Source organism: Mytilus edulis, chromosome 5, assembly GCF_963676685.1.
Source record: "Mytilus edulis chromosome 5, xbMytEdul2.2, whole genome shotgun sequence".
Classification (NCBI taxonomy): Eukaryota; Metazoa; Mollusca; class Bivalvia; order Mytilida; family Mytilidae; genus Mytilus; species Mytilus edulis.
The window spans coordinates 25,673,160-25,696,121 of record NC_092348.1 but is presented as its reverse complement, the minus strand read 5'-3'; the positions used below and the strand labels follow the sequence as shown (position 1 = coordinate 25,696,121).

General features: G+C 33.2%; 1 protein-coding gene across 1 annotated transcript in view; it reads left to right on the top strand.

Moving 5' to 3' along the window:
- Positions 1-22,962, top strand: part of LOC139525008 (scavenger receptor cysteine-rich domain-containing protein DMBT1-like) — a 107,980-nt gene that overhangs the window by 7,785 nt on the left and 77,233 nt on the right. The window contains exons 3-12 of the mRNA XM_071320183.1: positions 558-702; positions 1,463-1,626; positions 2,376-2,526; positions 12,789-12,952; positions 14,754-14,901; positions 17,138-17,301; positions 17,784-17,931; positions 18,878-19,041; positions 19,742-19,889; positions 21,570-21,733. Coding sequence (XP_071176284.1) covers positions 558-702; positions 1,463-1,626; positions 2,376-2,526; positions 12,789-12,952; positions 14,754-14,901; positions 17,138-17,301; positions 17,784-17,931; positions 18,878-19,041; positions 19,742-19,889; positions 21,570-21,733 — 1,560 coding nt within the window. The remainder of the gene's footprint in view (positions 1-557; positions 703-1,462; positions 1,627-2,375; positions 2,527-12,788; positions 12,953-14,753; positions 14,902-17,137; positions 17,302-17,783; positions 17,932-18,877; positions 19,042-19,741; positions 19,890-21,569; positions 21,734-22,962) is intronic.

Sequence of the window (22,962 nt, the reverse complement as noted above, 5' to 3'; positions counted from 1 at the left end):
TCTGAGAGTTCCTCCAATGTCCGGTGATTTTTTTAATGGAAATTGGCCAAATATGGTAAATCACAGGATTTCAGTTATTAATTAATTCTTGAACTTGTCAATTTTATTCTTTTTTATCCCTTCGGAAGGCTAAAACATTAACAAGAACGATTTTGTATGTGTTACTGTGTTGATATGACGAAATCAGCTAATGCGCGATAACACGGGCCGCGCGGACACCGGGGACTCCACTGTACCAAAATAATAATGAAAATTATACATGATAGACAATAACAAACGACAATCAATGAATCAAAGGCTCCTTATCTGGCGCAAAATTAAGTGTATTTGGTATTCTGACCCCTTCAAGTTTGATCGCATATGATTTGTCCCTCCAATTGTTTTGATTCGGTCCACACTGATAAGTCTTGTGTAGACAAAACAAGCGTTTGGCATTCAAAATTATTATTGTTAATAATGTATTATCTATTGCGTTTGTTTTACATCTTTTACGCATACATATATAATTTTAGAAACCTTACTTTAATTGATGTATTGTCATATCTTTTTTTATATAGCCTTAATACAATTAAGAGGTGGTAAAAGTCGCTATCAAGGAAGAATTGAAATATTCCACGGTGGGAAGTGGGGTACTGTTTGCGATGATAAATTTGACGAAAACGATGCTAGGGTTGTTTGTCGTATGCTTGGATTAGAAGTTATGTAAGTTACTTTTTTGTAAAACAAAACAAAGAAATTCCCTTTTAAAAATAAATCAATTTGAACGGTACTTTAAAAACATCTATGATCCATTTATATTAGCTACTTTTAGAAATGAAAGACAAAAAAGTGTATGGACAATTGAAAGATGAGTAAAATTGATATTGGTATTGCATTGCAAAATTCTCTGGTATAAACATAACGCTCTCTCAGTTATTTATCTGTTTCTCATTAATATCATTATATTTCCATTTTATAACTTTTATACATGTATCACTTTCCATCTGTCACTTTCTTCTTAATTTTTAACCTTGCTTGTCTTTCTATTAACTAACAAACTCACCACCGACATATATGTGGTACATTGATCAATAATGACTTTCTAATACAATGTATACTTAACAACAAAAGAAACGCACAACCTTTATCAATTTCTATGGATTTAGAATTCTATTGTGAGTCACTTTGAAAACTAAAAAAATAATATAATTCAGAAGTTTGAAACAGTGTTTCTAAAGTCTATAGTTTATATTTCATGTTACCTACATGTATATCTACGCTGTCTGAAAACTTCATTAGAGTTTTGAAGCTAAGAAGAGCAATTTCATAAATGAAATTATTCATTGTATTCAATTAAATAAGGTACCAAATATGAAAGTAGTAACAACATCCTCGTATGGACTATAATAGACACATATTATCAGAAATGCATTGAAAAGGAAAACTATTAAACTATACTGTCTTTTCTTTAAATTTTCGTCAGGCACCCGGTAATTCTAAACACGGATTCCTTCGGAGAAGGTGGAGGAGAAATTTGGGCCGATGACTTGGAATGTACAGGGGAAGAACGTGATATATCTGGCTGTCCTTTTCCTGGTTTCGGTAATAACGACTGTACTCACAAAGAAGATGTCAGTTTGATATGCGGTAAGTCATGATTTCTACATGACAAAACAGTACAAAAAGATATAACTATGCATACAGAAAAACACATTTAATAGGCTGTATGTCCAGCTGTTTGCCTTTATATACAAGATTCAACATACATTAATTGATACATACATACTTACAGACACAGATACATATATACATATAGGAGAAGACGCCTATCCGTTCCACACATTAAATTAAGGTAGGATTGCTACGGATGATTCCGACAACAAATGTAGGCAGGTTATACACCATTGTAAAGATAATTCAATTGAGATTTACGATATAACAAGTTATAGCGGGGTTGACAGCATATAAAGCGGCATATATCGGAACTTCGTCACCACCTGACATTTTTCTAAAATGCAAGTTAAGTACCTTGTGTTATAATAAGGTATATGGGACATTTTTTTCTGAGACAAGTGCATGTGGATAGGCGTCTTCTCCTATATGTATATATGTATCTGTGTATGTAAGTACAATGTATGTATGTATCTATGTATGTTGAATCTTATATAAGAAAATGAAAGGCAAACAGCTGGACATACAGCCTATTAATATATATATATATATATATATATATATATATATATATATATATATATATATATATATATATATATATATATAAGAGATGGAATTAACGCATGGCAACAGGGGGACACAAATTCATACATATTTACAAAAGATAAAACTTTTGACTTAAACTCAACCATTATGTGAAGGGGAAGTTTGTTTTACTGCAGATGTTACAAAAATAAGGCTAACCAATGGAACATTTGTTGGAGAGGGCCGCATAGAGGTTAACCACAACGACAAATGGGGATCTGTCTGTGATCAGAACTTTGATGTAAACGACGCCAAGGTTGTCTGTAGAATGCTGGGATTTAAAGATTCGTAAGTCAGTTGATAATATTAAGGATGAGGTGAGGTTTTTGAATAAGTGTCAAATGTTCGAACTCCTTGGTGTTTTTCCATACGTTACAAGGTAAAATATTTTGCCCCATAACATCCAATTATCTTTAAACATAAGACTTATTACCTCATAAAAGGTCATTTGACAAAGTTAAAGCAGATTCTTGATTTTCTTTCTTTTGATTTGAGACGAAAATAATACCAATGCTAATGTAAGATATAACTCTGACTCAGCCTTTTCCCGCCATATTTTATAGAATAAATATCTCGAAAAGGAGCTCCATGACCTATCAATATTTTTAGCTTATTTTGATCCTAAACTAAATTACTCTTCCAGCTGAAAGTATCAATTTTAAATTCTTATTTTATTTAATGTAACTTACGATCACCTACTGTAAGTACATCATTCAATTAAGGAATTTAGACAAATTCATAATGACATTGATCATGCTTCTTTACATACGAAAACCCATTTAGGACCTCCCAAATATATAAATAATGCATATTTGACGGATTTTCTTGAAGTATAATTCACCGAGGGGTGTCATAATTGTTCAATAGAAACGAAAACCGACAATTGGCAATCTTGACACCCTAAGGTGTGTTCTACAACAAGAAAAACCTTAAAATATGCATTATATATGACTTAAATACCGTCAATAAATATTAATTTTACATTATTTACATGTATTAGATAAAATACAAAGGTAACAAATAAACAGGCCGGTAACAACCGTTGCCGGATAGTTTTTCTGCACGAGTAGTCAGCTCAAGGTCCGAGGCGATAACCGAGGACCTTGACCTGACTACAAGTGCAGACAAACTATTCGGCTGGTTGTTACCGGCCTGTTTCTTTTGATACTTTTGTTTTTTTATCTGACTTGTACGACGTTTCAAGAAAGTAATAATACATTTTGCAAGACAAAATATTTGAGAAACTTAGATAGCCATAAAGCAGTAAATGTAAGTTATAGTATAAACACATTTTTTTTTCATTTCCCTACAACCGAGATTTTTTTCAGGAATCTAATAATTTGATAAAAAAGAACCATTTCAAGTAAAAGATGAATGTTATACACATTTAAGACTTTTTAAAATGCAACTTCGTAAAAAAGTAATATATTAAAGAAATAGTTTAGTGGTGAATGGGATAACGTTTGATTTTTATGGATGAAACGGAAAGCGGGGAAAGGGGGTGCTAATTCATTTTAAAATAAACAGGCTGTGATCTTTATTTTTGATGAAACAAGGAAAGGCAGGATGTGCCATTCCATCCCCCCCCCATTCCCCCATAAAATCGTAGAAATCGCGCGTTTGTTGCAAAATACATGAATTAAATATTCAGTGGTGGGGGGTCCCGGGGGTTGGACTAATCCTTTTTTGTACGATCAATGTATTTGAATGGGGACAAAACATTGGACCCCCCTGTTTTGTCCCGGATTTGGACCTGGATCCGCCACTGATATAAATTCGATAACAATATAAATGTATCAAAAGAATGAATTTCCTACTTCATTAGTGAATGAAATGTTTATGAAAAAAAATGATTTCGTCTTAATATTATATATATTCAGGCATATACTTTATTTTTTTTAAATGCATGCTCGTCTCTAGATCTGCCAGTGTTGATCGAGATTAAACACGTGTTACATTATGATCAAATCGCAGCTTACCGCCCAAAATTGATGACATAAGTTGAATGATTGTCTTCTAGATTTGCTGCTTGTTTGGACGTGTATTACATGAACACTTTTTGTTTATAGGATCAATCGTGCATTGGTGAGTTGATAGGGAGTCATAAGTTATCTTTTGATTAGATTTGATTTTTATTTACTTATTTCCTGTCTTGTTTTTATTGAAATATACACGTCAGTATCATCATTTCTTTACTTCCAGCATTGTCCAAAATACTATTCATGTCCATATATTGAAGAAAACATTTATTGACCGAATATTTTTCTTCATAAAGGGGGCGGTATTTCTTTTTTGAGTATATCAAAACTATTTACTTTTCAACGCCATCACCCAAATGTTTTTGTTTAAATGAACACTATTTACGGTATTCGAAAAATCAGGAATCATGCAAAACATTTGTCATCTGCTTGACAATAATAAATTTTTTTCTCATAAAATTTGGGATCAAAATATCTTTTTGAGGAGAAACCATACCCCCCACTTTTGAAATTAAATGTCGAATCCCTTAGCGTACTGATATGAATAGTATTTTACTGGAAAGATTTGAAAAAAAAAAAAATATTGATGCTAACGTAATATTTTGTTCAATGAAAAGACAGGAAATAAGTCGGTGAACCAAAATGTTCAAATCTAATTGAAAGTTAAAGTGCCCTCACTGATCATGCACGAGTGATTCTATTCATAAAAAGTGTCCGTGTAACAACTAAAAGAGTCCGTGTATCATCTAAAAAGAGTCCGTGTAACACCCGTTAATGTACTGTTTTTCTATAGCTCTGCGGGGGACAAAGTCGTACAACCTATTTTACCGACCACACGAAAGTGGGATATTCTTTTCTGATGTGTTCAGGTTCCAATATGTCCTTAGCTCATTTATAATGTCTAATAAAACTCACTAATTAAACTAGATGTATAAATGTTAGAAATTATTGTCCAGTTTGTTTAGAAATATTACTGTAACTGTAAACAAGACACAAATGATATGTTACGGTGTTTGAAAAATACAGTAATTTTGTAAGTAAATAAAAAAAAGTTTGCATTAATCATGTTAATAAATGTTTTGTATAGATAAATTCACCAAACTTGGTATTTCAGTCCAATAAACGGAATAAAGGATTGTTTTTGCCTATATATAATAATAGGTCGCCAATGAGCAAAACCTATGCCGCATAGTCAGTTATAAAAGGCCCTGAATTAATGTAAAAAGATACAATGATCAAAATACAAATAAAAACATACAGCAACAAACAACACGTACTGGGTGAAAGTCACTGAACTTGGGACAGCCAAATACATATTGGTGGGGTTAAATATGTTAGCGGGCGCCCACCCCTCACATAAAATGGGACTGGTGAAACAGTACAACATATTACTTATTTACTTACTGCCCAGTATGCCATCGGCATGCAGGACAGCAACAAAGGTTCTCCATTTCTGTTTGTCTTTGGCCAACTTTTCTACTGTCCCTCATCTTTTATTTATGGTGTTCAGTTTTCCTTCCACAGTACCTCTCGATGTGTTTTTAGTCTTCCTCGATTACGCATTTCTTCTGGAGTCCAATGTAATTCTGTACTGTGATGGAATTCTATCTCTTCTAATCACATGCCCAATCTATTTCCAACGCCTTCTCATTGATTTGTATCCATGTTAATTTGATGACACTGTCTTAGAAGATCTTCATTAGATATTTTGTTTTGCCAGAAAATGATTCTTCTTAAGCTTTTGGTATGGTAAACTGACAGATTGTTTTGATCAACTTCTGTCATCCTCCAGTATTCTGATCCATATAACAGAGTAGATGATACACAACTCTGGTACATTTTTATTTTAGTCTTCTTACTGTACTGTGATGATTTCCATACATTATTGAGTGATCTGAATGTATTCCTGGCTTTTTTAAATCTGTTCATGATGTCATTTTCTGCCCATCCTTCGTTTCTTATTGTATTTTCTAGGTATGTAAATGTTTCTGAAATATTTTCCATCTGCTATGATAGGAGTAGAGTTATTGATGTTAAGGGTCACGACTTCGGTTTTTGTTTGGCTGATTGACTAGCAAAAGTATTTAGGCGGTTTGTCTTGTAAATGGTGGTGGATATGTGATAAAAGAGCTAGATCATCAACAAAGGTTAGATCTTCCAATGTTGTTGAAATGATTTATCTCCTGTTAATTTTCTCATTACCCAGTCAATGACGACCATGTTCAAGAATATTGGACATTCCCATGCGAGATAACCAAAGTTGTTTAAATTTTTTGTATAAAAACTCTGATAGTTTTAAATTGCTCACCGAGATATAATTTTATTATATATGGCACATGTTATTTCGTATGTGCATTTAAATTAAGTCTTCATAATTTTGGTAAATTGACATAACCAGTATATATAAAGTGCGAATCCAGCTAGTTCATTTTCACTGTCATATGCGGGGATGTCTATTGTAGAATAAAGGATCATGGGAAAACTGTATTTGTTTACGTTTTGAAAATACCAAATTAATTGATTTGAAGGAAAGTTTTTACATATTTTCATTGTGATATGTCTTTATTATGTACAAACATAGCATTAAAGTTCAAATAAGTGTTATAAAAGCAACATAATATAGCATATCGATTTTTGAAAGCGATCCATTTTAACTATAGATGCGATGAATTATCACTGTTAGTGCAGTCATTTCTGATGTCGAATTTTCGAAGATGCGAGGAATTTTTATTGTAGAATTATGTGATAAATGCACTTAAAACAAATGAAAAAACTTAGTTGATGACTTTAGAATTTATGATAAATGTATTTTCAAATTGAAATACAAACTCCTCATTCATTCTTTATCAAATATATAGCTTTTCAAACTTGTAACAAAAACGCTTCTCAGAATGTCATATTACGTTTTTCCTTGATTTAAAAAAAAAATTAAAAGATATTTCTGTATTTTTTTTTAAGTCAAAGATTGATATTGCGGAGTTTAAGTGCAGTCTGTGTAAAATAGAGACGAGTACATTTGAGGACGTTATCTTTCACGCAATAAATACACTTGCGAACAGAGAAATATGCATCTTGAAACGCAATGGTGACAGAAAAGCTTATAAAAGATTAACTTTCCCCAGTTGAACCCTCAACTGCTTCAATTTCCATATTCTGAAAAAGACAGTTTTGGTAGAACAAATGTTCTTGACTCGATTGTTGCTTGCATGATTTTAACTGTATAAGGTGAAACGGTATGTTACATAAATTATCCACAGTCATTAAAACATGAAATGTAAGGTGTGGGCGAACTTTTTTGTTTGCATTGGTACGTGAAGTAGAGCACCCTTGATACAAAAAAAAAATATCCGTAATGAACAGCTCGATACCAGAGGAGGATTTAGGGGGACAGGGGGTTGCCCCCTTTTTGGGAAAACATTTGGTTACTTTTATATGGAATCACTGGAGCGGGCCCCCTCTTAGGTAGTCATTGGACCCCTACTTATAAAAATTTCTAGATTCGCGAGTGGATACTACCACAAAGGTCAAACAATGCACATTTGGGTAATTGTACACAACATGCATGCTACAATTCATGTTTGATGATCTTAGACCCTTTGGACCTCTATGTGGACTATTTCGGTAACTTGGTAAAAATCCCCAAACTGGATACAAGGTTAGATTCAGCATGTCAAAGAACCCCAAATATCCATAAGGTCTTTTGTCTATAAAAATGCTTGCATGGGATACATTTGTTATTGCAGGCATGACTGTAACAATAGGATGAAGATAAAAAAATATCTTATTCTGGGGTCTCATTGGGGGGGGGGGGAGGTATGATCCCTGATCCCGCTTACTGCTTTATCAGATTCCCGTATCCCGCTTATACTATGCAGTTCTCATTTTTTTAAATTTTCCGTGTCCCGCTATACTTTATTTCTCGTTTTCACGACACAATCATTTGACTATCACGTGTCACGCTTACAAAAAAATCGGCAATTCCGGGTCACGCTTATACCTCAACGCGACCCACTATTCTACTCTTTTCTGACTCATATTAAGCCCATTATAATTATATTAAAAAAGTGTGTTTTTTATCCCTTTTTATCCCGTCTCGTTTAGGGTTGAGCCACAGATACAATGTAGATAAGATGTCATATGTGAAAATGAGACAACTCTCAAAACGAGTCACAATTTATAAAAGTATACCTTTATACGTCAAAATACGGTCTTCAACATGGAGTCTTGGCTCACACCGAACAGCAAGTTATAAAGGGCCCCAGTGTAAAAACTTTTAAACGGGAAAACCAACGATTCAATCTTTATCAAGATGTAGTACTACGTAATTAGTGGTGAAGTGTCATGGAAATGGATAAAAAAACAAGGATATGGAAATGGATAAAAAAAAAAAACAAGGATAAAGATCCCTATACGATTCATAAGAAATTTTAAAAATGGAATACATTTGAAATAAATGTTATTTCTATTAAATTTATTTAAAGTGTTTTAAAACCAAACTTTCCTCCGTAAGTTAAATTTTATCAAATCCGTCTCTTACTTTATCTATTGTTTGAGCAAGTCGGCTAAATTAAGGGTTTACAGCTAATTTCCTAATGCATGTAAAGCAAAACTTTGGTTGACTTGATTGCTTAGTTTGTATAATTGTTTATACAAACTTTGTAAATAAGATTGACATCTTTAAACAATATGTATCGGCATAGTTTAACTTGTATTTATATAATTATTATATTTGAATTAAATTGGGTGTTATCATAATGATTGTACAAAAAAAAAAAAAAAAAAGCAAGCCCGCTAACTAAAGTTTTGCTTTACATGCTTAAAAAAATACGCTGTAATAGATAAAAAAATTAAATATATCATACAGTGAAAATGCGCCGCATATACAATACTAATGAATCGCTCTACAGTGAAAATGAAAGAATAGTATCATTATTCGACAGTAAACATGACTCGCATAAAGAAAGCATCATGATAGTGGAATTCAGTTCAATATGAGGAAACTGAATGACAAAACCTATTTACGTTATACAACTTTAATAATTGTGTTGAAATGAATATTTTTTCTTCAACAACATCTTACCTGTTAGTTATAAAACACCTGCACGATCTGTTCGTGAAATGTCCTAAATATTCACCTATTTTGGTATATATTTCACAGCTATTTGGATTTAGGCGCGAAAAAACCCCGTTCGCATCTCTTACTTTGTTTTATTAGTATTATGTGTTTCTTAACATATACTTTTTAACTAATTTTCTTCATTTTCTTCAAAAATGAAAAAAAAGTCGTCTGTTTATTTATCATTCTACATCAAAAATTTCTGGCATATACAGTGAAAATGATATTTTAGGATCCGCACTTTACATACACTGATAACCTCGGTTTTGAATTTTTTTATCGAAATATATCATAGCCACGGTATATCAAATTCATAAACAAAATACGTCATTTTGATACATTTTTTTGAATAAAATCTCTTAAAATTCGATTGAACTTTCAGTAACAATTACCACTTTTTATTTCTAAATAATGAAAGTGGGCAAAGCAGAAACTATTATAAAGTCAACCTTTCTATTATGTCGATCCATTTGTATACTGTACATACAACATCTGTCGAACGGAGGTTTGTAGTTTGCATTTTAAAATGCAGTTGACACAGAAAACATTAATTTAAAATATATTTTTTTCTTGATACTTAGATTGTTTCATCATTTTTCAATCTTATCCGCTACGGAAAAAATAATTGCGACCCATAGTCAAAAGTACAATAACCATACTAGAAACATAGGGAGAAAAGAAAAAATATGAATGCTATTTTCAAATGGCCATTTTTTTTGAAGAATCATATTTAGACATCCTTTTAAAAGTTCACTTGCTATGGATTTTTTTAATCACATTTATCTACCGAATTATGACCAACTGAATTAGACTATTAACCGGATTTGTAATAACATAAGCAACACGACGGGTGCCACATGTGGAGCAAGATCTGCTTACCTGCATCTTTTATTCTTTGGATAATAATTTTGGCCATGATTTTACTTAGAATTGACAAGAGGGTTATACCTCACCAGTTTTTACAATAACTGAATAGAGATCCTTTATTGGCTAACTTTTTTATTATGTCTTTGGTCCAATCGTCAGGTCTTTTGTTTCCTTCCCATATTGATGTAAGTAGTGATAGAAGAATTTCAGCTGCAAGTTCTATGTCGACTTTGAAAAGCTGTGCATTTAGATTGTCCTACCCTGATCATTTCCATTGTTTAACGATTGTATTGCTATTATTATTTCCTGTCTGTCTGGTAAGTTGATATGTATTTCGAAATCTTGAAGTGCCTCAATTATAATTGATTGTCATATGGAGCTGGCCTGTTAAGTATTTTTTTTAAGTGTTCTGCCAGTCTGGCTTTCTGCCCGTCCTCTGTTGTCAATAGTCTTATATTTTTGTCTTTTATATGGACATCATTGCTTCTAAATTTACCACATATTTCTCTTGTTTTCTTGTAAGTTTTCCCCTGTTCACCCTTTTTTGCTGCTTCTTCTGTTTGTTTAGCAAGGTCTTCCATGTAAGCTATATTGTCTGATCTAGTCATTCGCTTTAAAATTGTGTCTAGTACTCTATAGCTTGCTTTGTGTAGCCTTTCTAATTTTGTGTCGATTATTTTCTTGTTCATATGACGCCTTTCTTCTATAACCTTGCAAGTACCTGTCGTTATCAATTTCTTCAGCTTTTTACCATGCTTAAAACCAAGATAGTCCTCGCTAGTTGTTTCGAATATTGTTCTTGTTTGACCCCAGAGTTGACTTCTGTTGATTTTTATTGGACCATGTCAGGATTATCTAGCTTGAAACCTATACTTCTAAGGTTGAATGCATTCTTAACCTTATGATCTTGTAATTTTTCTATATCGTAACGTGTAGAGAAAAGTGTTTTACGTCCTTAATTTTATCTTAATATTTGCAAGGTGATGGTCACTACTTACATATGCTTCTCTGTTAACCTTAACATCTAGTAATGAACGCCGCCAAGTACCATCTATAATAAGGTGGTCTATCTGATTCTTATCCCTTCCATTCGGAGAACACCATGTTAACTCATGTATATCTTTATGTGGACAGAGTGTTCCTCCTACAGCAACGTTGTAAGCTGCACATAATTCTAGTATAAAAAAGAAGATGTGGCATGATTGCCAATGAGACAAGAGACCAAAATGACACAGACATTAACAACTATAGGTCACCGTACGGCCTTCAACAATGAGCAAATCCCCTACCGCATAGTCAGCTACAAAAGGCCCCGATATGACAATGTAAAACAATGCAAACGATAAAACTAACGGCCTTATTAGTATAAAAAATTAACGAAGAACAAATATGTAACACAAAAAACAAACGACAACTACTGAATTACATTAATTCTCCATTACCATTTATAGTACCACATCCATGTTAACCTATTATTCTGTCCATATCAGTGTTGTTGTTTTCCACTTTGGCATTCAAATTACCCATCACCACTAGAAGATCATGACGTGGTACTAATCTCACTTCTGCTTGAAGTTGTTCGTAAAAGGTGTCGTTTGCAGCTTCATCACTGTCATTTGTTGGTGCATAGCAATGTATAAGGGTCATGTTAGTGTGCACTCCTTTCAATTTGCTGTTATCGATCTACTATTAACAGGTGTCCATTCAATAAGTCCCTCCTCAGCCCCGTTTTTGAGGACGAAGATTACTCCTTTAAAATGAAGGTTGTCTTCTCTGCTTGAGTAAAGAACTGTTTCTCCTGTGTCGGTCTTCATTTTACCAGAACCTGTTCATCTACATTCACTAACTCCCAAAATGTGCAAGTTATATCGCCTCATTTAAGATGTGAACTGTGCAATTTTCGTACATAGTACGTACGTTCAAGAATCCTATTCTTAGTTTTGCTGTAGTGCTCAGTACTTCATTCCCGCAGTAGCTTCCTTTCGGCTTTCATCACTGGCAATCATACTATTTTCTTGAGGCCTATTGTCAAAGCGGTTGTGTTTGATTCCTTTATTTCTGTTTCTGTAACCTAAATAATTTTACAGGATATGGTTGTTGGCCCTATGCCGAACTCCCACAACATATGATCAAACTATAAACTCAGTTAAAAAAGGTTAAACTCACACCGATACAAATCAGAAAGTTGTAAGAAAAACACATGCCGGACGTTGAAGGGTATTTTTCCATCCGTACAATCAAAATGGCAATAAGTTCAAATCTGAGAGTATTCGCAGCTACTGACAGCTAGTTCAAAGTCAAACTAATAAAAAATTCATGCATCTAAGACTAAAGTATCAATTAGTTGTTAAACGTAATAAACAGTCAGAGAAAAACTTGACCTTGTGCAATGACAATTATAATATACAGGTATGCGGGTGTGTAGTTTTGTTACTGTACATCCTTTTTAAGTATATCTGTATGGTTTTCTTATACTTTTTATTAGTTGCTATTCAGTCTCATACTTCAATATTTATCAAATGTTATCTACGGTAGCAGCGGATGATTTTCTCAGTCTTCTTATTAAAATCACGTGAACAATATTCCAGACACCCAACAGTATATATGAATGGACATTTTGGAAAAGGATCTGGCGAAGTTTTGCTGACAAACGTTGACTGCGAGGGAAATGAAGTAGACGTCAAACAGTGTAATTTCACGGCTTGGGGTCATACAGACTGCACACATTCGAGTGATGTTGGAATATCATGTGGTAAGTGCTCTGTTTAAGATAACGAATGAGATTTCGAAACAAGTAGTTTAGCAATACGAACCCTACACCCCTGAACAAAAACAAAACGGGGATAAAAACTAGGCTTCTAAATGAAAAAAGCAATACGATAACACTTTTGACAATTGCCTTGTTAATCTTGACCAGTATTGATTTGATTGTAAATGGGATTTATTTCCAAAGCCAAAAACATGTGATATAAACAAAAGCTCGAAAATACGATTTAAAATAAGGAATATGTATACTTCATATGCGGATGCTGATACAATGTAATAATTGCTTAAAAATAGAAAATCATATGAATAGCTGAGAGTGACAGCTGCAGATGTGGTAAGATTGATATGGAGACAACTATAAAAAAGTAACGGATCAAAGCAACTTTATGTCAATGTACAGCTATCAACAATGAGCAAAACCCATATCGTATAGTAAGCTATAAAAAGCCCCGACATGACAAAATTGAAGAAAATAGAAGAGCGCAGTTTCTTCTAAGAGGACAACCGACTGTCTGTTTATGAACTATCAAATTATAATAATGTTATTCCCATTTGTACTACAAGGTCAATCTGATGATGATGTCTTTTTCAGATGTATTTGTAGAAGAATTATATAGCGGTTGTTTTATAAATTATATTTTCTCTTTTGAAAACATTTAATATAAAGACCCTTATTGAATAAAATTTAGAATAGAAATGAGGAATGTGTCAAAGAGACCACAAACTAGCATGTGAGCTCAAAACAGCCCAAAGGCCATCGATTGTTCAAGAATATCTCGCTACCGGAGGTGGGATTCAGCTGCAAGAATATTTACATATAAAATTCATAGTTTGTTTCTGTGTGTGTAACATTTTTACGTTGTGTTTCCGTTGTGTCGTTTGTTTTCTCCTATTTTTGAGTGTGAATTCACATTACTATAAGACGTGTCACGGTACTTTTCTATCCCAAATTTATGTATTTGGTTTTGATGTTATATTGGTTATTCTCATCGGATTTTGTCTAATGCTTAGTCCGTTGCTGTGTGTGTTACATTTCAATGTTGTGTCGTTGTTCTCCTCTAATGTTTAATGCGTTTCCCTCAGTTTTAGTTTGTTACCCTGATTTTGTTTTTTGTCCATAGATTTATCAGTTTTGAACAGCGGTATACTACTGTTGCTTTTATAAAACATTGGATTTGAGTTTTACAGTGAAAGACGTTACATGCACAATCGAGATTGAAATATCATTATATCTCGATATTAGTTTACAAACTTTAATAGCAACAGTCAGACAAGATGTCTTTGTATACCTCTAATGTACAGTACTTAGTATGCTAACACGTATGAATATGGTGTATTGTATTCTTTAAAAACCACCTTTACGTTTCATAAATGAGAGAAACAAAGTCCTAGTACTTTAGTCATTTATCCTAGACGAATACGTACATACACAGAAAAATCTTTTCATTTCGGAGCCTTTTATAGCTGACTATGCGGTATGTACTTTGTTGAAGGTCGTACGGTGACCTATAGTTGTTAGTTTCTGTGTCATTTTAGTCTCTTGTGGACAGCTGTCTCATTGGCAATCATACGACGTCTTTTTTATGTTTACATCATGTTTAAATAACCCAGTATATTTTATGTTACTAGATACCAAAGGTAACTTGATGCGCATATATGCGTCCATAATAATATATTTCTCATCGAAGGTTTTGAAAACCAATTATTGAAAATCTTAAAATCAATAACTCATATAACCCCTAGTACTAGAAGCAAATATAAGTAACATTTATATGTTTCCTTTTAAGCAACCCCTGTGAGACTAGTAGGTGCCATCAAACCATCAAAAGGCAGACTCGAAATATATCATGCTGGAGCCTGGGGATCAGTGTGTGATGATAATTTGAGCATCAAGGACGCTACTGTAGTATGTAGAACGCTTGGATTCATGGCAAGGTAATGGGTGTTAGCTCACATTCCTACGTCATTATTTGATCAATAACCAAAACTTGGCCGCGATTATGATTATTATAAGTTAAAATGCGTAATTTTAAAATTCTATCGGTCGTTTCTGTTAATCTACCACCATAGTAGCTACCTTTTGACATATAAAATCCCTACAATAAGGACCAACAACTGCGATAGGGTTTTCAAAATACAGATACGATAACATGTAGGAATCTGAACCGCGATAGGCTCGCTGAAGTGAAGTACGATTTTTATCACGCTGAAGTGCGATGGTGGTATCTTGTTGATAGCTACGCGGGAGTGAGATGGTAGTAACGCTAAGGTGCGATAGTTATCATGTCCAAGTAGAAGTCAATTTATATGTTAGAAGCAGTTTTCCAGGTTTTTAAGTTTATAAGGGGGTTTAAACTATCAACACTACTAGATACGAGAAGGGCTGACGATAAAGGAAAAGATAATGTTTTCCCACTTCAAAATCTGCAACGAAATTCTTTAAAAGGTTCCATGGACCATGAAATTTTCTAAATGCATAAGGCTTCGCAGACAGAATCGCCGTAATACAATACCACGATGTACGAGGAACTCATGAATGGATCAAAGTAAAGATGAAATGTGAATTCAGAATTATGTTCACATATAGAAAATCAAAGAGGACTATCTCTAATTTAGTATGCAACGATAACTAAGGACAGACATAGACAATAATGAATGCAAATTTATATACTTGATATTAAAATAAATCTGCATGTAATTATTATTATAATTTCACATTTGTAAATTTTAAAATAACTAGTATCATGCGTCTTATAGGCAATCGCAAATCAGCGAAAGAACCACCGCAATTCGGCGCAGACCATCGCATTTCAGCGTCCCGATCGCACAGCCAAGTCCTACAAATGCGTTTGGTGTCGCCAATAATCATCACAAAACATGAATTTAACGTTTAAACAATATACTGTACCATATAATATTTCAAGAACCTTCAAATATCATCTCTTTAATTCATCAAGTGTTACATGTTTTGTATTAGTAGTATTGTTGAAAGTACGCCTTACCAAAGTAAATGTTTCCTGGCAAAGGTTGATCTAAATGTATCTGAATTGGATTTAAATCATAATGCATTATACCACATGGAATGAAATTGCAGAGGGTGACTTTTTTTACTTCATCCGTTTGTATATTGTCTGGCAGTCGCCTCTTTGTTGTCCATCAGTCTAATAAAGAATTTTTTTTCAAAAAAGATGAATAAATCATTGAGCAGGTTTGAAACAAAAGACTGACACAACACAACCCAAACTTTATAAGATGTCGTTTTCCTGATATGAGGTAACTCTTGTTATCCCAGATAAAAAACGCATTTTTTGGATAATGTGTTTATAACATTATAAACTCATCATAGATACCAGGATTGAAATTTTATATTAACGCCATACGTGTGTTTCGTCCACAAAAAACTCATCAGTGACGCTCAAATAAAAAAAATGTTAAAAGGCCAAATAAAGTGCAAAGTTGAAGAGCATTGAAGACCAAAAATTCCTAAAGGTTTTGCCAAATACAGCTAAGGTAAGCTATTCCTGAGGCAGAAAAGCCTTAGTATTTCAAAAATTCAAAATTTTGTTAACAGTTAATTTGTAGTTATGAACATATTAATAATAACTCAAGTCAACACCGAAATGCTGACTACTGGGCTTGTGATACCCTCGAGGCAATTAAATTTCCACCAGTCAAAGCATCGACCCAGTGGTTGTTAATAAACTCATCATAGATACCAGGACTGAAATTTCATATTAACGCTAGACGCGGGTTTCGTCTACAAAAGACTCATCAGTGACGCTCGAATGACAAAAGTTTAAAAGACAAATAAAGTACGAAGTTGAAGAGCATTGAGGACCAAAAATTCCTAAAAGTTTTGCCAAATACAGCTAAGGTAATCTTTTCCTGAGGTAGAAAATTCTTTGTATTTCAAAAATTCTAAATGTTGTTAACAGTTAATTTATATTTATTAACATATCAATGATAACTCAAGTGAACACCGAAATCCTGACCACAAGCAGTGGCATTGACCCAGTGATTGTAAATAAACACATCATAGATACCAGGATTAAAATTTTATACTAACGCCAGACGCGCGTTTCGTCTACCAAAGACTCATCAGTGACCCTCGAATCAGAAAATGTTATATCATTGCGGTATTAAATCTGTAATTTGAAATATCTTTTTAAAGTCACCCAGCAATATATCCTGGAGGCCTTTTTGGTCACAGTAGTTTGCCTTTGAGAATGACTGACCTTAGCTGCAATGGATCAGAAACTGACATAGCTGCTTGCCAGTACAAAGGATGGGGCAGTAATAAATGCCTACAAAAAGACGACGTCGGTTTAGAATGTCGTAAGTCGTCATACATCAAGTTGATATTGTCATACATCGTATGTGAACTTGGATGAATAAATGACTACAAAACAAAATGAGATAGTGAAAATGGGACTGGGGATTCAAATGTAATAAATCAGTCCTGTTATGTTTAAATCTAAAACGTTTTTTTTTTAATTGCTAGAATTTGTTTATTATTCCTTTGTAAGAATGATGTGTGGTTGTACATGTATTTTTTTCCTTTAACAGTGTGAATTGGTGCCATCATACTAGCATTTTTATCACATAGTATGACTATTAAAGAAGCATTTTGCTTCACTAAAAAATAAGACCAGTAACATTGAAACACGTTTCAATGTTACACACGTTTAGATGGAAATAAAAATATCAAAGTTATTTAACTATAAATTTTTATGAATAAGTTTGAACTGTTTATATGAGTGTTTTGTTTATATTTGTCGGTGATTTTATTTTTTGTTTAATTTATACTTGTCCCAAAGAAACAAAAATCAGGTTAGCTAACGGACCGACACCTTCCAGAGGAAGAGTTGAAATAATGTACCGTGGTGAATGGGGAACTATATGTCGGGACTCATTTGGTCAAGACGAAGCCAAAGTTGTCTGTCGGATGTTAGGTTATCATAACACGTAAGTTATTTGAAAGAAAATTGAGAATTGAAATTGGGAATTTATCAAAGAGTCAACAACCAAACCGAAAACTGCACAAGGCAACCAAATGGTCTTCAACAGAGCGCGAAATCCGGCACTCGGATGAAGGCTTAAGCTGGCTCCATATACGACTTAGAAGTAAAAGATGAAGAAGATGTGATTTGATTGCCGATGAGACAACTATCTACCAATATTCGAGTGGACTGGATGTAAGCAATTAAAGGCAACAGTGCGACTTTCAACAATGACAAAAACATATATATAGTCGACTATAAAAGACCCGACATAGAAAATGAAACAATTTGTATGAAAAAGCTAAGAGAATAGTTTATAACAAAACAATGTAGGAAAACAGATATGACAGACATAGACTACATTCTTTGGACAGACACATACAGAATGATGCGGGGTTTACTATATTGTTGTTGTGATAGCTCCTTGACCTAGGTCGAAAAGTGTAATATATATGCAAGGACAGATGGTTTAATATCATTATGTTATAATTGTCCTATAAAACTATAAAAGAAAAGGAAACGAGTAAAAGCTATTTAGTAAAATTCGACCTGTTTATTGCAAAACAATGTAGATTACATCAGTTTAGTTTATTTGTAATTGGTTATACAAAGGTGATGACCTAGGGTAATTGTTGTTATTTTGACGTCATGTAATTGGTATGTTTGTAAACATAACCATCATTGTTATTTTTTTTGGTTTTTGCGCTGGAAAAAGTGAAAACAAACACATTAGTTATCTAGTTTGCATTTTTGAAATGACTGTATAGCCACGAAATCCTGGTAGGTAAAAGAGGCTAATAAGAATAAACTCATCATCGATACCAGGATTAAATTTTGTATCTACGCCAGACGCGCGTTTCGTCTAGAGAAAATATGTTAACATTTATTGAATAATATATGGTATCTTTCAGGAATTATCGCATTCAAAGTACAGCGGTTTATCATCCTGGAACAGGTAAAATTTGGATGGATGATTTATCATGTGATGGTTCAGAAAATGATTTAGAAGACTGTAAGTTTTCCGGATGGGGTCAATCAAATTGTGGTCATAATGAAGACGTCGGTATAGATTGTGGTAAGTATCTATTTTTGCAATTTTTAGCATTACTATAAATATAGGGAATTGTGGCTTACCGATTTACATATCTTATAATATTCTATGGGTTGCGGTTTTTCGTAAGTATATTGGGGATCATTTTATCAAGTAAGCTATTGAACAAAGTATTCATGCTGGAGTTGTAGCTATCAAACATATTCTATTATGATTTTCTTTACCTATCATTTCTCATCCTCACCACTTAGAACCCTTATTTAAATAGCTTCCCGGTGAGCAACAACCCTTTTCTTTTAGAGAAATTAAGGCCCTGGAATACCAAATCAACTTGCATATAAATACTCCATATGCAGGTGCTGCTGGCATGTAGCTACATATGAAGTTTAGTCTTCAACAAATCTTATTGTCAATTTCGAAATGTAAGTCAAGAAATGAGGCAGACATAACTGTATCTGTTGTATACATATCATTTGACCTCTTTTAACTAAGTAATATTGCGATATCATACATTTGTATTCTAATGAATGGATGACTTTATAAGATATCAACATAACTTAATTAGTAAGAGATAAACGTTTTAAGAAATCATAACATACATGTATATCCATAAGTACAACTATACGTTTGCAAATGACTATAATCGGAACCAGCTAATATTTGAAAACAAAAATGTATAATCTGAGATTTTAAATGGTAGACTGTCTTTGGGTTTTTTTAACAGACGCTCGTGTTTCACTCAGTGGTGGATCCAATGAAGGTCAAGGAACTATCCAAATTTATCACGAAAACCAGTGGGGTACTATATGCGATGACGGGTTTGATGTAAATGCCGCAAAAGTGATATGTAAAATGATTGGACATCACACTCTGTTAGTAAAAGGATAACTGTAGACTTTATTTGTATACCATTTATTATATTTATTTATATAATATTATAAAATACTGGTTTAAACTTTATCAATGAATAATTGTATTCTTAAAAATTGTTACAAAGAACAGGTATGAAATCAATGTAATAACAAAAATAGTTGGATCTATCAACTGAAGTATTTATTTTTTAATTTGAGTCTGAATGACTTCTGGTATAACCAAGATAATTTAGTTTTAAATGACACTCTTTTTGATTTTAACATGAATACTGTGTAAACAGGACGATATCACGGGGGTAATAGATCAGAAAGAAAATGCACTCTCTGTACTTTAAATACAATAGAAGACGAGTTTCATCTAATTTTACAGTGTGATTGTTATTATGCAATAGGGAGACAGTATATTAAGCCGTATTATTATAAGCGACTATCGTCATTTAAGCTTATACAGTTGTTGAGCACACAAAATGTAAAAGACATATGTAATCTTGGTAAAAAAAAGTCCATGCATTTAAACGTAGAACAGACACGTTATAAGTTACCAATACTTAATATAGATCATTATTCTTCCCGGATGTATTCAATTATCAGTTATGTATGTTTTATGTATTTATCTATGATATATTGTATTTGCATCTATATATTATATTTGTACTGATGAGCATCATTTGCTCAAAGTAATAAAAGAAAAAAAATCGTCCAAAAAATAAGTAGCTGATTTTAGGATTAATCATGTTAATTAACACGCGTTAAATTTTTTTTTTACTAATACATAGTATTTCGTGTTCTTAGAAAAAACGAGCTTTTTAAGTTAAATTGTATAATTAGTATTCAATAAATTCTACAGATTCTAAAAATATTGCTTTTGCTTAATTTCATTTCATCTCCTTCCTTCAACTTTCAAGTTATCAATACGATCTGCAATGAAAATAACAGTAAATAATAATCTAACATGTATGATTACATAATGATCTATAGTTTTGATTGACTGACATCAATCGCACGCCACATGCTCTCAGACGCAAAGTTAAAACAAAGCATAGAAAAACAAAAAGCTTCTTATGGCTCTATTTTTAATTAAATAAGGCTTCGTGTGTTTTTGCAGAACGAAATACTCAGTATGCTAATATGTAGGGTGCTTATTCCATTTACAATCTCACGATTTAGCCCTTTAAAATGAAATTGGTACTTACATCAAAACATAAGAAATCTTTTAAGACAAATCTATAACTAAAGTCACAAATAGCATCCAATTTGAACCCGTATTTAGACGGAAATATGTTTACAAAAATAATTTTAAAATAATTATGTTCAATGAAATAATTTTAATTGAGATCTTATAAACCCAATAAAATCGATTCGATTTATCAAAACCTTTTATTTTAGAAATTTCTGATGACGCATACAAGAGCAGATATACTGTGTCAACTAGGCTATATATAATTTGAGTGCAAGTGATTTGGATTGGTACTACAATAATATACATATGATGAGAGTATTTCTTGTTATGCCTTTCGTTGAGGTTGAAGTAATAACCCGCTCTCTATTCCAGGTTTTAAGTCTCAGTATAACTATATATTTAGTTCATATCTTGTTCTTTAAAACGTATTTAAATACAACTTTATATCGCGATTATTTTAAAAAATGATAATAACAATATGTGTACACTTCTGTTTATAGCAAGCCAACTGCATATTCTCAATCTCGGTATGGAAGTCGCCCGGGTCCAGTATGGATTGATGACGTACGCTGTACTGGTGCAGAAAGCGATATTGGATCGTGTACATTTCGAGGCTGGGGTAAAGAAAATTGTGGACGCACGGAACAGGCTGGTGTTGATTGTGGTATATATAAGTATTATTAAAAACATTATACAGAACATATGTTTTCTGGAAACTTTGTAGAAAACAAGAGCAAACCATTAAGAGGACATTACAATTTAATTTTGATTTAGAACTACTGCACCTTTGAACGCAGAATTTTGATCTTCATGGACTATTGACTCTTTACACAAGTATTCCACATTCCAAACTAAAAGACAAATTGAAAGAGTTGGTATTACTTTGCTTCATAAAAAAGAATGGCCAACGTAGATACAAGTATCTTGTCTTAGGGAGGGATAAATCATACTTTGTAAAGAATCACTCTGAAACCGATATTATCAAGATGCTTGATTTCTTGATTGACAACATATTTGTAACGTTCGGAGGACGTGTTTTTCAACAGACTGTCGGCATCCCAATGGGAACAAACTGTGCCCCTCTACTTGCCGACTTGTTTCTTTATTATTATGAGGCTGACTTCATGCAGGAACGTCTTAGGAAGAAAGATAAGAAGTTAGCAATGTCCTTTAACTCTACTTTCCGCTATATAGATGACGTTCTTTCACTAAACAATTCAAAATTTGGTGACTATGTGGAACGCATCTATCCCATCGAATTGGAGATAAAGGATACTACAGATACAGTTAAGTCGGCTTCATATCTTGACTTACATCTAGAAATTGACAATGAGGGTCGGTTGAAAACAAAACTTTACGACAAAAGAGATGATTTCAGCTTTCCAATTGTGAACTTTCCATTTCTAAGTAGCAACATTCCAGCAGCACCTGCATACGGGGTATATATCTCCCAATTGATACGATATTCCCGTGCTTGCATTTCCTATCATGATTTTCTTGATAGAGGGTTACTGCTCACAAGGAAGCTATTAAACCAAGAGTTCTAAATGGTGAAGTTGAAATCATCCCTTCGTAAATTTTACGGACGCCATCACGAGTTGGTTGACCGTTATGGAATAACCGTTTCACAAATGATATCGGATATGTTCCTTACGTCTTAGCTACAATCCCCTTCCCTTTCATGAATGTGACCTACCGAATTAGACTATTTACCGGATTTATAATCACATAAGCAACACGACGGGTGCCACATGTGAAGCAGGATCTGCTTACCCTTCCGGAGCTCCTGAGATCACCCCTAGTTTTTGGTGGGGTTCGTGTTGTTTATTCTTTAGTTTTCTATGTTGTGTCATGTGTACTATTGTTTTTCTGTTTGTCTTTTTCATTTTTAGC